Source organism: Pistacia vera, unplaced genomic scaffold (assembly GCF_008641045.1).
Source record: "Pistacia vera cultivar Batoury unplaced genomic scaffold, PisVer_v2 Contig1045, whole genome shotgun sequence".
NCBI classification, from domain to species: Eukaryota; Viridiplantae; Streptophyta; class Magnoliopsida; order Sapindales; family Anacardiaceae; genus Pistacia; species Pistacia vera.
The window spans coordinates 408563-430823 of record NW_022195077.1 but is presented as its reverse complement, the minus strand read 5'-3'; the positions used below and the strand labels follow the sequence as shown (position 1 = coordinate 430823).

At 34.2% G+C, this 22261-nt stretch overlaps 1 protein-coding gene and 2 pseudogenes across 1 annotated transcript; 2 read left to right on the top strand and 1 right to left on the bottom strand.

Moving 5' to 3' along the window:
- The first annotated feature begins 8563 nt into the window (after positions 1-8563).
- Positions 8564-9963, top strand: LOC116127144 (annotated as a pseudogene).
- A 2052-nt stretch (positions 9964-12015) lies between these two features.
- Positions 12016-13989, bottom strand: LOC116127414 (annotated as a pseudogene).
- A 5925-nt stretch (positions 13990-19914) lies between these two features.
- LOC116127404 (peroxidase 17-like) lies at positions 19915-21495 on the top strand. The gene is made up of 3 exons (XM_031413053.1): positions 19915-20117; positions 20198-20389; positions 20736-21495. Exons 1-3 carry the CDS (start codon positions 19920-19922, stop codon positions 21333-21335), a joined length of 990 nt encoding a protein of 329 aa, XP_031268913.1. The 5' UTR covers positions 19915-19919; the 3' UTR covers positions 21336-21495.
- The last annotated feature ends 766 nt before the right edge of the window (positions 21496-22261 follow it).

Here is a 22261-nt window from a genome sequence, read left to right as displayed (position 1 = left end):
AATTTAAGCCACATTTAAAAGCAAGTGCATATTCAAAAGATTAATTCTTTAATCTTACTGGAGCCGCTTGAATTTCCATTTCTATTTTGTAGTAATCCCAATGGGCACACTTATCGGTGTGCCACTGCAACATCCTAAGAAATTGCGGTCACTCATCTAAAGTCTTTGTCCCCCCCCCTTAGCCAGGACAGGAACGACCTCATACATCCAAGCCTACATTGTAAAAAAACAGTCCATATCATAATTAAAACACATATAATACAAAAAATATAACAAAAAACGATTAATATTTACCTGCATTGTCCATGGGAAGCCAAACAAATTGTGTGTGCTTTGTTTATCCTTCTCGACAGCTTGACGATGCTTTATCGTCATGCCTTTTCCACGCAGAGACTCAATGGTTAGTTGAAATGATAACCATCCCCACGGATAAGCATTAAAGAAGTTCATATTACTTGCAAACTTCACCCAATCCATATTAACGGCTTTTGTTGAGTCAGAAGCCATTAGGATTGAATGCACGAACCATACCAGACACATCTTGAACTTCTCCGAAGAGGTATACCCATCTTCTCCTAACATCTCCTCTAAATTACATCCCGTAATAGACACAACCACCNTATGGCCTACTAGCCCGGCCCGGCTCAGTCCAATCCAACCTATTTGAAAAGCCTTCGTTTGCTGTCTGGATCAGCCCACGACTTTATTTCTCACTTGATATTTGCGTGCCAACTAATTTCACTGCTAGAAGTAAATGAGTGTTTGGCCTGAGAGAAAGTAGAGGAACAAGAAGGAAGAAGTCTAACAAATTAGGAGGATTCTATTAAAATGATCCAATATAACATCTGCTCTTTGTTTAGACATTGAAAGAAAAACTTCAAAAAATTAGTTATAAATGATAAAATCACGTTAGACTAATTGTGTCTTTGCTACCTAAATTCTTGCACATTAGGAACCCATTTTACTCCTCTACCTATGACCCATTACCTTGGATTTGGATTTGGAGTCGTAACTGACATATGACCCATTACTTAGGTTTCCAATCTCGGGCTTCTTGATTAGGCCCAATGGGGCCTATTGGACCAGCTTTGTTCGATTTTCCTCTAACTGATTTTTATCCCTCACCTAATTTATCAGTATCCCCCACTTTTAAATGTATTTTTTATTTTAACAAGTTTAACCTTAATTAAAATGCCTAATAATGAGATTTTTGTTGCGTTTGTATGGCTATTTAATACTATCCTGTTCCGTTATCCTATCCTAAAAAATGAAATGTGTTTGTTTTAATATTTTTCAAAATCCAATTTTATTCTATTTAGCTCAAAAGTCAAAACATCAACAATTATCTTTCTCAATGAAAGTTTTAAAACTAACAAAAACATTCTCACCCATCCAAGCCACTATCATCTGCCAGCCGCCATCGCCAATCACCGTCGTTGCTGTCACCATCAGCAGTCGGCGCCCTAACGATACACGATTGGCTGGATCTGGCCAGTAGTACGTTGATCTTGTATTTTCTGACCAAATCTAGGTGGATCTGACTAGAAAAGGCAAGATCGACGCACGACCAATCATATCCAGCTAGTCATGCACCATTCCGGAGACTGACGACCACCGTCCGACGATGGTGGCCAGTTGCCAGTAGTCGATTGGGTGGGTGGGAGTGTTATTATTAATTTATGAACTTTTATTGTTAAAGGGGGATTTTTATCTAAATTAACAAATGTAGAGGGTTAACAAATAATCTAAAATTTTAAGGAAATGTTTTCTAATAATGTACCAAACACATTTTCAGAATCTTATCATATCATATTCATAATATTATTTTAGAAATACTATTTAAAAAAGTGTATCAAACGCAGCCATAATTTTTAAAAACAATTTACTCTATTTTATATTTCTGTTTTAATTTCTAACTTCTAATCTTATATAAACTCTAACCCTAACTTTTTATAGTCATTGAAATCTTTTGTTTTATTTCAAATATTTATTTGATTGATGAAAATATAATACTAAATCACTAATATTATAGAAAAGTAATCGCATAACTGGATGAATTTGCATCTGCATAAGAAAAAGGTAAGTTTCAAATTTGAATTTGAAGTGTGTAAACAAAAAAACTATTAAAGTTTAACTACTGAAGATGGGAAAGAAGGGGTAAAATTAACAACATAATTAAGGAGGTGTTTGTCTGAACTTATGAAAATTAGCTTATAAGCAACAATTGCTTATAAGTTAAAATTAACTTATAAACATTTGAAATTTTAAGCAATTACGTATTTGGTTAAAGTACTTATAAGTGACTGATAAGTAATTGACGTGTTTGGTAAAATGTGGCTTATAAGTACATTTTATTATAAAATTATTAAAAAATGTACTACATTAAATAAGGGCATACTATAGAATTTTAAAATTAAACAAGGATAATGTGGTAATGTACTTGGTCAAACTAGCTTATAAGCAAAGTGCTTATAAGCCCCAAAAAAAAAAAATTAACTCCTCCCCATCTTATTTTTTTTAGCTTATAAGCTCAAAAAAATTATAAACAAACAGATCAGCTTAATTTTGGAGCTTATAAGCAAGTTTGACCAGCTTATTAGCTTAGACAAACACCCTCGAAGTTTGAAATTGGGGATTATAAACCCAGTTAAGTTTAGAAGGTTATTTTCGACATTAGATGGGGTTTAAAGATAATTTTTTTTAATTATAAAAAAGAGGTGTATTTAGCAATAAGAGGATAATAATCAATTCGATGGGGGTTGGAAATCATTTCCCTAAAAAAATTGTCTATTTTGTTGAAACCTAATGGACTCTTCATTTTTGGGGCCGTTTGGGCCTATTATTTAGTGTCCAACCGTTTTAATTCAAAAAGACTTCTTGGGTGATTGAGTAAGCAATTTTGAATCATTAGGAAAAGTTTAAATTTAGGACATTTCAAATAAAATCTTTTTCAATTTTTTTTTTCCAAGTTTTGAAGCGTCAAATATTTTTCACAACGTTTTTTGAAGTTTACTTTTATGATTTGATTCATTTCCTTGAACTAAAATCTGCTTTTGGTAATTTACTACTAAACAAATCATTTATGTGTAGAAATATATATATATATTTTTTCATATAAAAGCTCTAATTTTATAAATTCTAATTTTTTTAAATTCATCAGCTCTACGTAAAAAAAATCATACCAATACGCTTTTGTTAATGCACCGACCCTCATTTTTATAATTTATCCTTTATTGATATTATCTTTTAAGAGAGATGAATCTCCCACAATTTGGATTTGACAAATGGTTTTTATTATTGATAAGGAAGTGATTTAACCTTCCATAGTGGAACTATAACTTTCCCATAGTGGACGTCCCTAAGTATTCAGACCCTCCATTCCATTTTCAAAGTCTTTGGACTTTTCTTAGTGGGTGGGCAATTTCTTTCATGTGTCAAGTTTTGACTAAATTGGCGGTTTGGACTCTATCATAACCAAGCCTTTGCAATTGTTTTGGATCTCCCAAACTCCATAAAACCTCACTTCTCTTGATAAATCAATATCCTCATGGGAAGCTATCCTACAACAACCCATCGTGTAGTCCCCAAGCAAATCATGGGCAAAGATACTATATTTGCGTCCAACGAATAATTAAATTTGAGATTGTGGGTTGAAGTCATGCAAAACTTTTTTGGTTCGCCCTTATCTGGGCTACCCATGAGTACGTAATCTTTTTCTTTTACTCAACAAAGAGTTTTGCAAGTGCTTTACAAATTTCTTTAAGAAAACCATATATTCCCTTAGACTTTGACCAACAACAATGATACTTTTGTTATTACATTAAACTTTAAGAGGGTTTATGTTTTTTAACTCATTTAATTATATAAACTAAATTGGATCATATTTTGGCTATTCTATAATTATTGGGAACCTTATGGATAATATCAAAATTAAAGGGCTTAAGAAAACTTATATTCCCTTTCGAAAATATTCTTATCCGTAGAATTTGCTTTTGCATAAGATAAAGCTGTGGGCACAAATCTCGGGCAAAAGCAAAACCAAACCAATTAGCTGACTAATCCATTTAAACAAATCTCTTATGTCCCCACTAGTAAATTGCAAAAGCTGATAATGGACTTGTGGATTTCGTAATTATGTCAGAATCACTTAGCTTCTAATTTTTAAAGTTTAATTCTTTCCTTACCACACCTTTATGCTGCCGGTTCATCACTAACCTTTTGCATATATCAACTTATCAGTATCAGCTTAATTAAATTTACGGCCCCCATGTGTATAAGACTAGAAATAAGGCTGAATGATATTTTTCCACCCCAAGTTTGGCAAATCTGCCTTTTTCCACCCATGAACTTTGAAAAAAATATTTTCCCATCCATCATCAATCCGTCAATGAAATTTGTTACCTGTTGTAACTTGCATTTTTTTTCCTTTTATTTATTATTCACGGAAGGTTGGAAGATTAAAGATTGACGGGAGTTAAATCATTGAATTGGAGGTGTTTATGGTGACTGAATTAAAGGATGGGTTATGAATATGAAAAGATGGAGTATGTGAAGAGTAGTATATAAATGTCTCTTATATCATTCATCACAAACATTTTTCTATCTTCATCCATTCCATTGAGAGAAAATACAAGCTAGAGAAATGTGTTCTTTTGGAGGAGCTTGGATTAAGCAATTTGTGTAGAGTTTCTGTCAACCAAACAATGAGATTGTTGGGTTGTTGTATACTGGAGAAGACGGGTTAAAGTATTTATCTACTATATTGGTTTCTCAAGCTTTGCTAATCGTAGAGAGCTTGAATCTCCCTAAAGAAAGCGAGATATCCGCGCCTCAGTCTTTTAGTTTTTCATGCACTCTTCATTATTCATCATTGTATCTCATTGAGATAAAATTATTATTTATTTCATTTTCACCAACATTACCTAACAAGGGTAAAGTGCAAAAGGACTATAATACCCTTATTATTTGACTTTTTAATTTTTTAATGAGGTCGAAGAGTATTTTCCTCACTCAAACTTTATCAAATGATTTTCACCTCTAGTTTGGTTTGTATAATTTTAAGGTTATACAATTAAAATAAATCAGTTTTAAAATAAAATTTGAAAAAATAAAAAATTATAAATTTGAAAAAAAATAAAAAAAGCGTTCATCGGAATCGCACCCAACTTCCCTATTGAATGTATTACTGGCCTAGTGCAATAAGCTAGAATCGCAACCAGCCAAGTGGGATTCAGCTGGAATCACTAACTTTTTTTTTTCATTTTTTTTTTGGGTTTTCTTTTCATTTACAATTTTTTTTTCATTTTTTCATAATTATATTTCATTATTTCATAATAAATGCAATTTTTTATGAAATTGTTTTTGTAGTTTTTATAAATTTAATTTATATATATTATTATAATTAATTTTAAAATTAATATTACAATTAATTTTTTTTTTAAACACCCATACTTTAATTGAAATTTCAATTTAATTGCAGTAATTTAGATAAGGGATTTCAGGTATTCCTAAATTTGTGAAGGTAATTGTCACACGTTGTATTTAGGGGTGTAAGAAACATTAACCTCATAATATATACTTGTCATAAACTACATCTGAATTTTAAATGGTGGGAGAATTTATTTTCCAAAGTTCATGGTTAGAAAGTAAATTGCCAAAGTTTGAGTGGGAACACTGTGTTCAGCCTAAGAAATCATTATGTCATGAATAAGGAGGGTTTGTACATTGCTTTTCTCATATAATATCTCAATATATTATATTGACTATTGAGAAAAGCATGGAGGCGGAATCTCCAAAATTCAAAAGAAATGGAAAAGGTGGTGGCCCGAACATTGAATGTATAGAATAGAAATAGGTTTATCAGCTGCAATTGATGGGCCACTGAAATGGTTGTCCAACTTATTGGAGCGAAGCGGAAACATCATATTCATTGTCAGTTGGATACCATTTCTCAGCTAGGGGGACCTCTGCCGTCCGCCCTTGCCTGCCTCCTCCAACTTCAGCATCTCACAATTCAAAGTGGACCACTCATTTCTGTGCCCAACCCTACTTTTTGGATCCTGTCGCTCCCCAATTTGACGCATGACCCAGTATTACTTTTGATTCATTGAATCCACCAGGAATGGGAATGGGAATAAATCCTCGTTCCACCCCATTCCATTGTCTCCTTCTAATAAATGACATTTCATGAGCCGTTGTTAATTTTGACATCAATAAACTCTACGTGGTAAATGTGTTAAGAAAGTCCTAGAAATCATATATGAATGATTAAGAGTTAGATAAAGTATTATTATTACATACATAACAATCCGTAAAAAGTAACCAGACAATAAAAGTTTTTATAAGGGTTTGGATGCCTAAAACGATTCATACTCTACTGTTTCCTTTTATACGAGTGTTTTGTTTATTAGCAAAAATTACAAAAGGTCGCGAACTGTGATTTGGTTTCAGGTGCTTATTGTTCTAATTTTTCTTAGAGAGTATCAAACTAGTCTCTTTCCCGTGGTGTGTCTTTGCTATTTTTAGTTGGTGTCGTCAAATCTCTCTGTTTTCCCATTGGTTGATAACTTAAGAATATCTTTAAATTATGGTGCTTGAACAGATGTGCGAACAAATTCATTCATAGACAAAACTTGAGTCGTTAAGTTGTTGACAATATATTCTTCTGCTTAGGTAATGTGACAGGTTCTAATAACCAAAGCCTCTACCTAACTCTGATTGATACTTGTTGACATCTGCTCATGTCAGTCCTGATTTTTTTTAGGCATAACACCATGGAATACCCATTTTTTTAGATCAAATCAAAAAGAACATGGGTGTTGTTATAACTTCTGTTTTTTTTTTTCTTATCACTATTTGGTAAGTTATAATTCAAAAAATGTTTCGTAAATTAATTATGTAACATATTAAAAAGACTTGATAAATAATTTCAATTAAGAAAACTGACCCTTACATTGGGCTATTGATAAATGGGGAAAGAAACGTAAATGCAAGAGAAAAAAATTGATGAGGACAACGTGGTGTCGCAATCGTGTGACGCACCAATACCACAATCGCAATCAGTACTCTCTTTCGGTTAATATCTCTCTCATTTTCTGTGTCCTTTGTCTAACATTAACAACACCCTGTAATATGTTTGACCGGTCCCCACATTGTCACAATTTTGGAGGAATCAAACTATCTCGATGCCCCCACACTTTACCATACATTTCTATCAAATGCCCCCTTCTCTAATCTTGTACCAAACACTCCATTATCTCATCCATACTTTACAATCCATTTCCCTTTGTAATGTTATATTCTAGAGGGAATCTAATGTACATGTCTAACAATTACTTGAATCATAGCACACAATTTCTATTCACATATTGTTTATGCCTAAAAAAGTAAGGACTGCTGGACTCTCGTCAGCCAGAGCGCAATTAGAATTAAGGAGGAATTGTGCAGTCTAGACTTTGCCAAGTTCGTAATGACGGAAAAGTTATGGTTCTCTTCAGCACAGTAGGTGAATGTCAGGCTCGTGAGTGGCTAGGAATCGTCCACCTGTCCCGCCCTATGCATTTAAGATATCTCTCATGTAGATAACCAATGAGAAGTGAGTTAGAAATTGTACACCCACCTCCTGACTACAAGCTCATGATTATTACCTTGATCATCCCACTATAATGAGGGTTCCTCTCTCATTTATGGATTGCTTATCTTTAGTCTTAAACAAAACTCTTTTTCTTCTCTCTCCTCTCCTTTCTCTTTCTCTCTAGATTGAACTCACCTCGTTGCATGCACCTGACTGTAACCATCTATTAACAATCACAGTGGACGTAGGAATCGCTTTTTGAGCGTTCTAAATCACTTTAAAAACCCTCTTTTATATACTCTCTTGCTACACATTTCCATATCACGGTAACTTTTAAGCCCGCTTAACACTTTGCACGTGAATCGTGTGTGTCGAAATCCAGCATCACACATATAACAAAAAGTACTCATTTCTAGAACCTAGGGTGGTGTATCAATGTAGCGTACATCCCCATAATTTTACTTGAATGATTGTATACTCATCATAGTGCCATTAAATAACATTTCATTTATAGAAGAAATCTAATGTATCGTCTATGACTCACAATTTCTTTTCATAAGACAAACAGTCACCGAATTTTTCCCAAAACCCACAATATTGTATCAATCCACTATTTAAACATTATTTTGAATCTATTATAAACAAAAAAGCACCGGATTTTCCACAACCCACTGTTTTGTGTCACTTGTAGCAACATTCAATGCTAGAATAGTAACGGTCGGAATGAATTAAAATACATAAATTATATTTATGTAGAATTTTACACAGTCACATATCTTACATTATTCTGCATGTAATCACTTAGGAACAAAGTTACTAGTACTAAAATGAAATTTTATTGTCATAAAAAAATAAAATAATCTTATGTAGGACTTAAATTAGAGTTCCTTATAACCATAAAATATCACACACCCAAACTTATGCTCTTGTACTTATTATTTACAATTGAATGCACATCACACTCTCTATAAATAAAACCATTTGACCATTCACTTCCAACTCTTACAAGAAGTAGCCAAGAAAGAAAATGTCTCTTCTGCCTCATGTATTGCTTCTCCTCCTCATCACCATGGCCGTGGCAACCCCTCTCCGCCCGGGGTTTTACTCAAAACTTGCCCAGAAGCTGAATTCATCGTGCGGGATGTGATGATAAAGCCAGGATTAGAGAACCAGAAGCGTCCGCCTCTGTTATGCCTTCCAGTCCACGATTGCTTCGTTAATGAAAACATAAGTATTTTTACTTAGTCGATTCCACTTCTTGTTATGTTTTTCCATATTTTCAACTCTTGTTTGCAGGCTGGTGACTCTTTGTTGCTTGATGACACACCAACGATGCTCGGAGAAAACTGGCTCTTTCCAATATAAATCGCTAAGATCTTTTGAAGTCATCGATGAATAAAAGAGGCTCTGGAAAGGTCTGTCCGGGACCTGTTTCTCGTGCTGCGTATCATAATTATGGCTTCCAAGATGCCGTTTCACTGGTACCCTTCTTCCCTATATTTTCTTCACAACTAAATTCATTATTTTGTTAACATAATTTTAACATAATATAGTGTTAATGAAGCAAAAGGAGATTTTTTACTAATCTATCACATAGAAACGATGAGGATCAATTATGGAGACCTCTGTTATCAATGCCCCTTGTTTTGTTTTGGCATTTAGTGGGTACATGGCTTTGACTGCATTCTGTTGTTCACTTGTGCTCATTATATTAAGATATGCAAGTATTACAAGGATTTTAATAGTGGGTTTTTTAGACTGCACAATAAAGATAAAGACTTGGTAATTAACCTAATTTGAATGTAAATTAATGAAACACGAGTGGAGACCCAATTGGGAGGTGAAGCTAGGAAGGGAAGATAGTTTGACAGCGAGCCAAGAAGACTCAGACAGTATCATGCCAAGTCCAAGAGCAAATGCAAGTTTCCTCATTGATTTATTTGCCAATCAATCTCTCTGTGAAAGATCTTGTAGCTCTTTCAGGTTCACACTCTATTGGGCAGGCAGATGCTTTTCAATCATGTCAGGCTCTATAACCAATCTGGTCAGCAGCCTGATCCAACCTTGAGCCCAAGTTCAGAGTAAGCTAGACAGCTTTGCCCACTCGGAGGAGATGAAAATGTGACAGTAGATCTTGATGCAACACCTCAAATTTCGATAACCAATACTTCAAGACTTGGCTGCTGGAAGAGGTTTCTGACGTCCGATGAACACTGTATACAAATCCAGAGACGAAGAGGTATGTTTGCTTATTTAAAGAAAACCAAGGTTAATTTTTCAAGCCTTGTCGGGAGGGAATGATAAAGATGGGAGACTTGCAGTCCGGTAGAGCTGGAGAAATTAGGAGCATTTGCAGGGTGTGCAAATGGAAGCCTGTGGACATTTGTTAGAGTCTGGACTGTGAGAACTGATAGAAGAGGATTGATAGATTAGGGAGGGTTAAAATTGAGAGGGATTAAGCTATAAAACTAGCAAAATAATATAATTGAGTGCAGTTAATGGTTCTCATGGATGATGTTTTGGTTGGAACCTTTGCATGAGAACTCGTATTAGACTTAGACATTACAAAATCTTAAAACACTATTTGGTATTTCTGTATTATATTGAAACCTTCTAGAAATTGGACATATTTTGACTGTTGAAATATTCTAAAGATACTGAAACTATTAGATGTATTTAGAGATCTTGCATGCAGTAATATAATTTTTCTTTGTTTTAATTTAAAAGTTAAAAATACCATTGCATGACTTAGTAACTCAGATGTTTAATATTGAATATGGTGCTTTTACATAAAAGAAATGTAAAAATGCCTTTAGTATAAACCTATAACATCTCTCTCCTTTGAACTTTCACAATTTTTTTTTTTTTATATATATATGATCTTAAATGGTATCCATCAATGTTTATTACTTCAGCTAATACAATTGACAAAAATTTTCATCAAACTATTCTCTTAGATTGAAAATCATAAGAATCTTGTACAAAAGTGTTACGATGACAATTTCAGTTTTGGACAGTCAAACTTTTAATTAAATTTGGTATTTTGATGTTTACATTCAATTTCTTTGATTATTTTTTTGATTTTGGAAGAAGGAAGATACTCACTTAAGAAAAAACAAAGCCTAAGTTCGTCCGTCACATCATAATTTCAAGTTTTTTAAGGGTTATTCTCAATTATTAAGTAGTAAATTAATGTGCGTAAGAGTTTAAGACAATAGCAGGATGGTATCTTACAAACTACAATTGAAGCCCTGCATTTTTCGTTTTTATTAATTTCTACCATCTAATCTCTTTTGAGGCCCGCACATCTCGGTCCATGTTTGCTTTTTTGTATCGGATTATAATTTAAATCTTTGTAATTTGTATCAACCGACAAAAAACTGAGTATATTTCACAATGAAATAACTTAAGGAAATATAACTTAATACTTCTTAGAAGTGTTTTTAAAACCCACCAAGGTGAAACTGCCAAATGGTTAGGTCCCCAATTGACCGGTTTAACTCAAACCGCTGTTCAAAGATTTGAAATCTAACAAAAATTACCTAAAATTACTGTAAATCCATATAGGTTTAAAAATCTTGCAAAAATCACCCCAACACCACCATCGACGTCGACAATCAGGCTTGTTTCAGCACGACGATGACACTCTCCATCGCCATCAAAACACTTTCCTCAGCCTCTTGACCAAAACCTATCTCCCCTCCCCCCTGTTCGCCTCCCCAATCGTCGACAACAGCAAACTTTCTGGGTCAATATTTTTTGCGATTTCCAACGATTCCCTCCCCAAAAATTATCGTTGGTACCACCATTGCACTCACTGGCCATTCATCTTCAAACATTTAAACCTTCAATTGTTCATAGATGTTTATTTCTAGAGTTTCCAATGAATAAGAAAATTTATACCGATGAAAGCCTCAAGTCCTGATTGAACTGGTTCAACCGGTCAGGCATGATTTTAAAACACTGCTTCTGAAAGTGTACTTTTATTAACCTTGGATAATGCCATTTACAATTTGGTTATTTTACCTACTACTTTGACATGATTATCTATGATTAAGCATATACAAAAATGCGTTCAGTTAATTACAATTATTTCTATCAACCATTTGCGACATTTTTTTTATGGAAATAACAGTTTGGCAGCAGAAAAATGTATCACACCGCAACAGTATAAATACCAATTAGAGTGAAGCCGGATAAGCAATGTAAAATGAAATCCCATATGAATAGAACTAACCATAAGAAACCCAATTAATGGTTCAACATCCCACAATTAAAATAAACAAAATCTGAAATGTCTAATAGCAAATGTCGGCCTGTTCATGCCATTAGCATCCGAGTACTCCTCAAAATCAACCAACACATAAAAATTACCTCAACCTATAGGATATCCAGCACTGACATTACTTGATCTCACCAAAGACAACCCCTGTGTACTGTATCTAAGCAGCAATTGATGGCTTTGAGGCAGCAGAGAGCCTTGATCTTTCTTTGCCAGACTCTCACTGCGGCGCTCACCTGCTGCTCCTTCAACCTGGTAGCAAGGAGCTTCTGATATTCACAGCATCAGTCTTGGCCTTGGCGATTCTCTTCTTCTTTTCAGCATTTCTGGCGCCTTCCTTTGGCAGGGTCAAGGAGTTTACCAGCCTCTGAATTTTAGGAGCCTTGCTAACCTTCTTACTGCAAACCAGAAATGAACACATTTTTTTTCAGTTATGACTACAATGACCATACTTTGGTTGTAGCGCAAATCACGAAAGATCATCATATCCCACCATTTTTTTGTAAAGTCCTACGGTAGTTGTTAACATACTTCCTGACACATCCTCCTTGGACAAGTTAACAACTTCCTGATCTTGATGCCCTCTTGGACTCTCATTCTGGCTTCTCTCAGTGTCAGTGAGTCCAGGTAGGTCCCTCACCCCCTTCTTCACAATGACAATTCAGCACTGACAGATCGTGACTGACAATGCATCCACGCACAGACTTTCTCCTACGCTCTCCATCAACGCCTTCCATATCCACGAAGCAAGGGGTACCTGCAACAAAAGCAAATAATCTTCAACTTAGTTTCACCTCTCCAATTGACATAAAATTCAGGTACAAGACTAAAATTAGATATCCAATTACCACAGTGAAATACAAAACCCTACAGAACATGTATCAAGTGCAAAGCCACATAAACATGACACACACACAAACACACACAAAAGAAGACAGCAGCACATTTACAAACCTCTGTGGAGCAAAGACGAACACGGCCAGGAGTCACACTCCCCTCTCATTGGAACCTTGCTTGTCACAGCCTCCCATGATCTTGAACACATAGCCCTTAACTCCTGTCAAACAAATTAAAGATGAAAACTACAATCAGGAACAATGCAAAGGCTACGGATATAACCCCTGGTAGAAGGAAAGGAAAAGTGTGAGAAATCCAAGCTAGAAGTGTAATACAAAACCATACCTCACCAAGGCATCCTCACACTGAACTTCTTGATAGATTCTCTTGTCAAAGAAAGCTCGGCTGCACAATTGTATTTAATTAAAAATTATCCCATTCAAATTAAACCTAATTTAATAGCAAGTGTACGTTCCAGTGCATAACATAAGAAGCTATTAATAAAAATTTGCAGCATCAAAGCTATACCAACAACTTTTGGCACACACACCAAGCAGACGTCAGTCACTTGTGAAACCAGATTATAACACCCAATTCGGTTAGTCTCCCACTCAGTACAATGAAATGGAATAAATTATTTATCATACTAAAGACATGAGCGAGAGATTCAGAAGCAGAACCAAAGAAAAGCACAAAAACCCAGCCAAACTTGATCAATCAGGGAAAATTGAAAAAAAAAAAAAAAAAAACTTCATGCCAAAGAAAGATCCTCGTACACTTAAGCATTTCATAATATATATAATCAATCTAAAATCTTAGGAGTATGAATAGGAAAGTTATTATCAAGACAGGATAAACATTTTCAGAGCTAGTACAACAATTTTGAAAAAGAAAAACCACTAGAAAGAAAACCTGAATCCATCAGTTCCTACGCAATTATTAACACTAAACCAACAGTCTGCTATGAGATCTGGATTCATTTAACTCTCTATACCAGACACACAAAATAGATTCAAGAATAAACACAAAGTATTAAACATTTTCTTGCTTTCTAATGTTATATACCTTTTCACCAATAAAAAGAAACCCTTTAAATCTTAACAACACAAATTAATAATATTTCTCAGCAAAAAATCACAAAAAATAAAAATAAATAATAATAATGAAACAACAATGGGCACAAGAACACCCTAAACGTAACACAATTGCTAATTTCAGTAAACAGATAAACTATTTTAAAACAAAAAAACACGTACAGTTTCTGGTCATCGTCGATTTCGAGCTTCTTTTGGCATCCAGTAGTTGATTTGCAATATAACTGAAACAAACCAAAAACAAACCGTATGAGAAGATTCAAAAGAATATTGTATTATTAAGCATAAACTCAAACCCTGTAGATATTATCAACGAAATCAGAACCTCATTTTTGTGATGAAGTCTGTGGCTTCGCGGCTCAGATGAGAATGCTAAAGCTCTGCTGCTCAAACGACTCCCTGAGGCGGAATAGGGTTTTGGGAGTCTTTTATATGAAAGAAGGGATTCTTCAGTGTATATATTAACAATTAAGGTTTTTTTTTTGTAAGTGGTAGGAGGACCGTACACGTGGATTTTGCTGCGCGGTTAAGATTGTGGGCTTGAAGAGTTTATAAGAATCGGACCCCAAAGCCCACTGGACTATAAATTTTGGTTGGTCTAAAGCTACAAATTGGATCAGGGTCATTATAAGCTGGACTAATAGTAGATAAAACCCACTTCAACTATCTTCTTCCAATTTCCACATTTCCAGTGGATTGGTCAAATCGGTGATTTGAGTGAATTGTGGTCACCTTGGATGAATTATATATATGATATATATATCTATATATATGATATATATATATTAGGAAAACCTCTTTATAGTCATAATATTGGGATCAAACTAATTTATTACTATAAAGAGGTTATAACTTAATAGAGGTGTAGTTATAAAAAAACTATTTTGATTTCTTATTTTATAATTCATGTTTTAGTAGTATGTATTAAGACTTCAATTAATTATTTTAGTAGTATTAGGATTTCTTATTTACTTTTAATATTACTTGTTTCTTATTTTATAATTTATGTTTCTGTAGTATTAGGATTTCCATTCATATTTTAGTAGTATTAGGATTTCAATTCATTGTTTTGGTAGTATTAGGATTTCCTATTTACTTTTAATATTACTTGATTTCCTATTTTCTTTTAATATTACTTGATTTCCTATTTTAAAATTCATGTTTTGGTAGTACTGGGATTTCAATTCATATTTTAGTATTAGTAGGATTTCAATTCATTGTTTTAGTAGTAGTATTAGGATTTCTTATTTACTTATCCTAGTATAATTATGATTAGTCTACTATAAATAGGGTTGTTATGTTTCAACTTTTTCAATCAAGTTTTCAATAAAATCTTCCACCAATTCAAGTGATACCTTTCTTCTTCCTCTAGCAAATCAATCATGCCACCCAAAGTTAATACACGAACTCAATTAACTGAAAGTATTCGTGTTGAGTTGAGCAAAATGAAAGAATCATACCCTAGTTGGAAGCAGAAAGATCTTGTGAAGTGGTTAGAAGATACTCATAGTCTTAAGGTATCACAAGCAGCAATATCTAAGACACTCAAATGATTAGCTGACCTCCTTCAAGAAGAAGGATTGTTGAACCCAAACACAAAACATTCAAAGTGGTAAAGTACCCAGCAATGGAGTTTGCCCTCTATGAATGGTTTGTATGCCATCAAGAGCATGTCAATATGAATGGTGAATTATTAAAAGAGAAGGCACATATTGTTCTAAGGAAACTCCATCCAGAAGCTACCTCGTTTGAATTTTCAAATAAATGGTTGGAAAAGTTAAAGCAACGACATGCAATTCATTCCTTTCGTCGTTTTAGGGAAAATGGTTCAGTTAATATGGAGAAAATTGAAGCTAGTTTGCCATCAATAAAAGAGGAATAATATGGATGAAATTGGCTTATTTTATCGAATTCATGTCGATAACTCTCTTGCAACAATGCAGTTAGAGGGCCGAAAGCAAACAAAGAGAGGATTACAATTGTTATTTGTTACAATGGCGATGGCTCTGACAAACTTCCACTTTGGGTCATCGGTAAGTTTCTTAATCCAAGATGCTTTAACAATGTTAACCGTGATTTTATAGCCGTTTGGATAGAAATGTCTTGCTTATATTGGATAATTGTACTGCACATGGCAAAAAGGAGAATCTCCCCCCACTTCATCACACAACTATTCTATTCCTACCACCAGCTAGCACTTCCAAAATCCAGTCATGTGATACAGGATTTATTAGAAATTTCAAAGGTTATTATCGGCAGCGCTTTAATCGCTTACAATTGAAACGGATAGAAGATCATGTATTGGAACCAGAAAAGATAAGTATCCTTGATGGAATTATAAATGTAGTTGCTGCATGGTTAATTGATGTGAAGCCACAAAAAATTATCAATTGTTTTAAGCATTGCAAAATTAGGACCCTCGATGTTGATGAATTGTAAGTTACAAATGAAGTGGGTGAGAAGAATAGAAGAGTCATTGCAGAATTGAGTGATCCGATTCGACAACTTCACTACACTAATCGAATGGATATTAATGTCTTCCTCGATCACCCAAATGAGCAACAAGTTGTATATGCTTTAACTGAAGAAGAAATCATTGATGCAATTAGACAAGAAGAGAAAGGAAATAATCCTGAGGATGATAGTACGGAAATGCAAAAATTTCGTGCCATGAAGCTCTAAGGATGCTTGAGAAGCTAGAAATATTTTGGCTTTAACAAGAAGGTGTCCATGCTAGCGAGTTATTACATACCCGGGAGTTAGAAGATTTGGTAACAACTCTAAAGCATAAATCATTGTCCTAAACAACTTTAGATAAATATTTTATTTCATCATAAACCTTTAATGTAACATAGCATATATTTTTTTTTTTTTTGCAATATACAAATAATTATTACTATGTGGAGGCAACTTTCCTTAAGACGGGGAATTAAAAAAATTATAACTTATTACAATGTGGAGTTTATTCTTATTTATAACTATCCCAAATTGGGAATATAATTTTTTATGACTATGTAGAGTTTATTCCTATATATAGTATCACTATAGAGATNGTTCATGGGTTAGAAATGTACGTTTGCCAAAGTTTGAGTGGGAAAATATCATTCAGCCTAAGAAATAAAGATGGTGTATCAAGAGATTATGTCATACATTGCTTTTCTCAATATAATATCTCAATATTATTATATTGACTATTGAGAAAAGCAACGGGAGGTGGAATCAGTCAAAAGAAATGGGAAAGGTGGTGGTCCAGAACATTAGTGTATAGAATAGAAATAGGTTTATCAGCTGCAAGTGATGGGCCACTGAAATGGTTGTCCAACTTATTGGAGCAGAAGCGGAAACATCATATTCATTGTCAGTTGGATAACCATATTCTCAGCTAGGGGGGACCTCTGCCGTCCGCCCTTGCCTGCCTCCTCCAACTTCAGCATCTCACAATTTCAAAGTGGACCACTTCATTTCTGTTGCCCAACCCTACTTTTTGGATCCTGTCGCTCCCCAATTTGACGCAATGACCCATTATTTACTTTTGATTCATTGAATCCACGCAGGAATGGGAATGGGAATAATAATCCTCGTTCCCACCCCATTCCATTGTCTCCTTCTAATAAATGAGCATTTCATGAGCCGATTGTTAATTTTGACATCAATAAACTCATACGTGTAAAGTGTTAAGAAAGTCCTAGAAATCATATATGAATGATTATAAGAGTTAGATAAAGTATTATTATTACAATAGCATACAAATACGTAAAAAGTAAACAAGACAATAAAAGTTTTTATAATGGTTTGGATGCCTAAAACGATTCATACATCTACTGTTTCCTTTTATACGAGTGAGTTCTTGGTTATTAGCAAAAATTACAAAAGGTCGCGAACTGTGATTTGGGTTACAGGTGCTTATTGTTCTAAGTTTTCTTAGAGAGTATCAAACTAGTCTCTTTCCCGTGGTGTGTCTTTGCTATTTTTAGTTGGTGTCGTACAAATCTCTTCTGTTTTCCCATTGGTTGATAACTTAAGAAATATCTTTAAATTAAATGGTGCTTGAACAGATGTGCGAACCAAATTCATTCATAGACAAAACTTGAGTCGGTTAAGTTGTTGACAAATATATTCTTTCTGTCTTAGGTAATGTGACAGGTTCTAAATAACACAAAGCCTTCCTGAACTCTGATTGATACTTGTTGACATCTGCTCATGTCAGTCCTGATTTTTTTAGGCATAACACCATGGAATACCCATTTTTTTTAGATCATAATTCAAAAAAGAACTGGGTGTTGTTATAACTTCTGTTTTTTTTTCTTAATCACTTATTTGGTAAGTTATAATTCAAAAAATGTTTCGTAAATTAATTTGAACAATAGTATACAAATGACTTGATAAAATAATTTCAATTAAGAAAAACTGACCCTTACATTGGGCTATTGATAAAATGGGGGAAAGACAAACGTAAAATGCAAGAGAAAAAAAATTGATGAGGACAACGTGGGTGTCGCAATCGTTGACGCACCAATAACACGAATCGCAATCAGTACTCTCTTTCGGTTAAATATCTCTCTCATTTTCTTGTGTCCTTTTGTCATAACAATTAACAACACCCTGTAATATGTTGACACAGTCACACATTGTCACAATTTTGGAGGAATCAAAACTATCTCGATGCCCCCACACTTTACCATACATTTCTATCAAATGCCCCACTTCTCTAATCTTGTACCAAACACTCCATTATCTCATCCATACTTTTACAATCCATTTCCCTTTGTAATGTTATATTTCTAGAGGGAATCTAATGTACATGTCTAATACAATTACTTGAATCTATAGCACACAATTTTCTATTCACATATTGTTATGCCTAAAAAGTAAGGACTGATATGGACTCTCGTCAGCCAGAGCCAATTAGAATTAAGGGAGGAATTGTGCAGTCTAGACGTTGCCAAGTTGCGTAATGACGGAAGAAGTATGGTTCTCGTCAGTACAGTAGGTGAATGTCAGGCTCGTGAGTGGCTAGGAATCGTCCACCTGTCCCAGCCCTATGCAATTTAAGGATATCTCTCATGTAGATAACCAATGAGAAGTGAGTTAGAAATTGTACCCCACCTGCCTGACTACAAGCTCATGATTATTACCTTGAATCATCCCACTATAAATAGAGGGTTCCTCTCTCATTTATGGGATTGACTTATCTTTAGTCTTAAACAACAAACTCTTTTTCTGTCTCTCTCTCTCACTTTCTCTTTTCTCTCTAGATTGTAACTCAGCTCGTTGCATGCGACCTGACTGTAACCATCTATTAATACAATCACAGTGGACGTAGGAATCGCTTTTGAGCTTCTAAATCACTTTAAAAACCCTCTTTTATATACTCTCTTGCTACACATTTCCATATCACGTGTAACTTTTAAGCCCGCTTAACACTTTGCACGTATGAATCGTTGGTGTCGAAATCCAGCATCAACACATATAACAAAACAAGTACTCTATTTTTCTAGGAACCTATGGTGTTGTATCAGATGTAGCGTATCACCATAATTTTACTTGAATATTGTATACTCATCTAATAGTGCCATTAAATTAACATTTCATTTTATAGAAGAAATCTAATGTATCGGTCTATGACTCACAATTTTCTTTTCATAAGACAAAACAGTCACCGAATTTTTCTCAAAACCAAACCCACAATATTGTATCAAATCCACTTATTTAAAACATTATTTGAATCTATTATAAAACAAAAAAAGCACCGGATTTTTCCCACAACCCACTGTTTTGTGTCACTTGTAGCAACATTCAATGCTAGAATAGTAACGGTCGGAATGAATTAAAATACAATAAATTATATTTATGTAGAATTACATAGTCACATCACTCACATTATCTTATCATTAATTCTGCATGTATATCACTTAGGAATCAAAGTTACTAGTACTAAAAATGAAATTTTATTGTCATAAAAAAATAAAATAATCTTATTAGGACATTAAATTAAGAGATTCCTTATAAACATAAAATATCACACCCAAACTTATGCTCTTGTACTATTTATTTACAATTGAATGCACATCACACTCTCTATAAATAAAAATCAGTTGGGACCATTTCACTTCCAACTCTTACAAGAAACAAAATGTCTCTTCTGCCTCTTGTATTGCTTCTCCTCCTCATCACCATGGCCGTGGCAACCCCTCTCCGCCCGGGGTTTTACTCAAAAACTTGCCCAGAAGCTGAATTCATCGTGCGGGATGTGATGATAAAGGCCATGATTAGAGAACCAAGAAGCGTCGCCTCTGTTATGCGCTTCCAGTTCCACGATTGCTTCGTTAATGTAAAACATAAGTATTATTTACTTAGTCGATTCCACTTCTTGTTATGATTTTTCCATATTTTCAACTCTTGATTTTGCAGGGCTGTGATGCATCTTTGTTGCTTGATGACACACCAACGATGCTCGGAGAAAAACTGGCTCTTTCCAATATAAATTCGCTAAGATCTTTTGAAGTCATCGATGAGATAAAAGAGGCTCTGGAGAAGGTCTGTCCGGGAACTGTTTCTTGTGCTGATATCATAATTATGGCTTCCAGAGATGCCGTTTCACTGGTACCCTTCTTCCCTATATTTATCTTCATCAACTAAATTCATTATTTTGTTAACATAATTTTAACATAATATAGTGTTAATGGAAGCAAAAGGAGAAGTTTTGACTAATCTATCACATAGAAAACGATGAGGATCAATTATGGAGACCTCTGTTATCAATGCCCCTTGTTTTGTTTTGGCATTTTAGTGGTGTACATGGCTTTGACTGCATTCATTTGTTCACTTGTGCTCATTATATTAAGATATGCAAGTATTACAAGTATTTTAATAGTGGGTTTTTTAGACTGCACAATAAAGATAAAGACTTGGTAATTAACCTAATTTGAATGTAAATTAATGAAAACAGAGTGGAGGACCCAATTGGGAGGTGAAGCTAGGAAGGGAAGATAGTTTGACAGCGAGCCAAGAAGACTCAGACAGTATCATGCCAAGTCCAAGAGCAAATGCAAGTTTCCTCATTGATTTATTTGCCAAATTCAATCTCTCTGTGAAAGATCTTGTAGCTCTTTCAGGTTCACACTCTATTGGGCAAGGCAGATGCTTTTCAATCATGTTCAGGCTCTATAACCAATCTGGGTCAGGCAAGCCTGATCCAACCATTGAGCCCAAGTTCAGAGAAAAGCTAGACAGACTTTGCCCACTCGGAGGAGATGAAAATGTGACAGTAGATCTTGATGCAACACCTCAAATATTCGATAACCAATACTTCAAAGACTTGGCTGCTGGAAGAGGGTTTCTGAATTCCGATGAAACACTGTATACAAATCCAGAGACGAGAGAGTATGTTTGCTTATTTAAAGAAAACCAAGGTGAATTTTTCAAGGCCTTTGCGGAGGGAATGATAAAGATGGGAGACTTGCAGTCCGGTAGAGCTGGAGAAATTAGGAGCAATTGCAGGGTGGCAAATGGAAGGCCTGTGGACATTTTGTTAGAGTCTGGACTGTGAGAACTGATGAGAAGAGGGATTGATAGATTAGGGAGGTTAAGAATTGAAAGGGATTAATGCATATAAAACTAGCAAAATAATATAATTGAGTGCAGTTATATTGTTCTCATGGATGATGTTGCAGAAATTGGGATTGGTCAGTGAGATGTTGCATCAATCTTATGATAATGCATGAGTATGGTTTTGGTTGGAACCTTTGCATAAAAACTCGTATTAGACTTAGAAATTACAAAATCGGGTATTTCATATTCAGTTTTTATTTATAATATTATAAGTATGTGGAAAATTTGTTTAACAATTTATATTCCCCCACACACAGAAAATCTTAAAACAATATTTGGTATTTTCTGTATTATATTGAGAACCATTCTAGAAAATTGGACATATTTTGACTGTTGAAATATTCTAAAGATACTGAAACTATTAGATGTATTTAGAGATCTTGCATGCAGTAAATATAATTTTTCTTTGTTTTAATTTAAAAGTTGAAAAATAACATTGCATGACTTAGTAAACTCAGATGTTTAATATTGAATATGGTGCTTTTACATAAAAGAAATGTAAAAATAGCCTTTAGTATAAACCTATAACATCTCTCCTTTGAACTTTCACAATTTTTTTTTTTTTTTATATATATATATGAACTTCTTTAAATGGTATCCATCAATGGTTTATTAACTTCATCTAATACTAATTGACAAAAAATTTCAATCAAACAAATTCTTTTAGATTGAAAATCATAAGAAATCTTGGTACAAAGTGTCTACGATGACAATTTCAAGTTTTGGACAGTCAACTTTTAATTAAATTTGGTATTTTGATGTTTACATTCAATTTCTTTGATTAATTTTTTTGATTTTGGAAGAAGGAAGATACTTCACTTAAGAAAAAAACAAAGCCTAAGTACGTAGTCGTCCATTATCACA

What these genes read in the sequence shown, in the direction of transcription:
- LOC116127404 (XM_031413053.1), top strand. Translation starts at nt 19,920, where the DNA reads ATGTCTCTTCTGCCTCTTGTATTGCTTCTCCTCCTCATCACCATGGCC. An exon ending in TCCACGATTGCTTCGTTAAT is followed by an intron (nt 20,118 to 20,197) that starts GTAAAACATAAG and finishes TTGATTTTGCAG; the next exon opens with GGCTGTGATGCATCTTTGTT. An exon ending in CCAGAGATGCCGTTTCACTG is followed by an intron (nt 20,390 to 20,735) that starts GTACCCTTCTTC and finishes TAATGAAAACAG; the next exon opens with AGTGGAGGACCCAATTGGGA.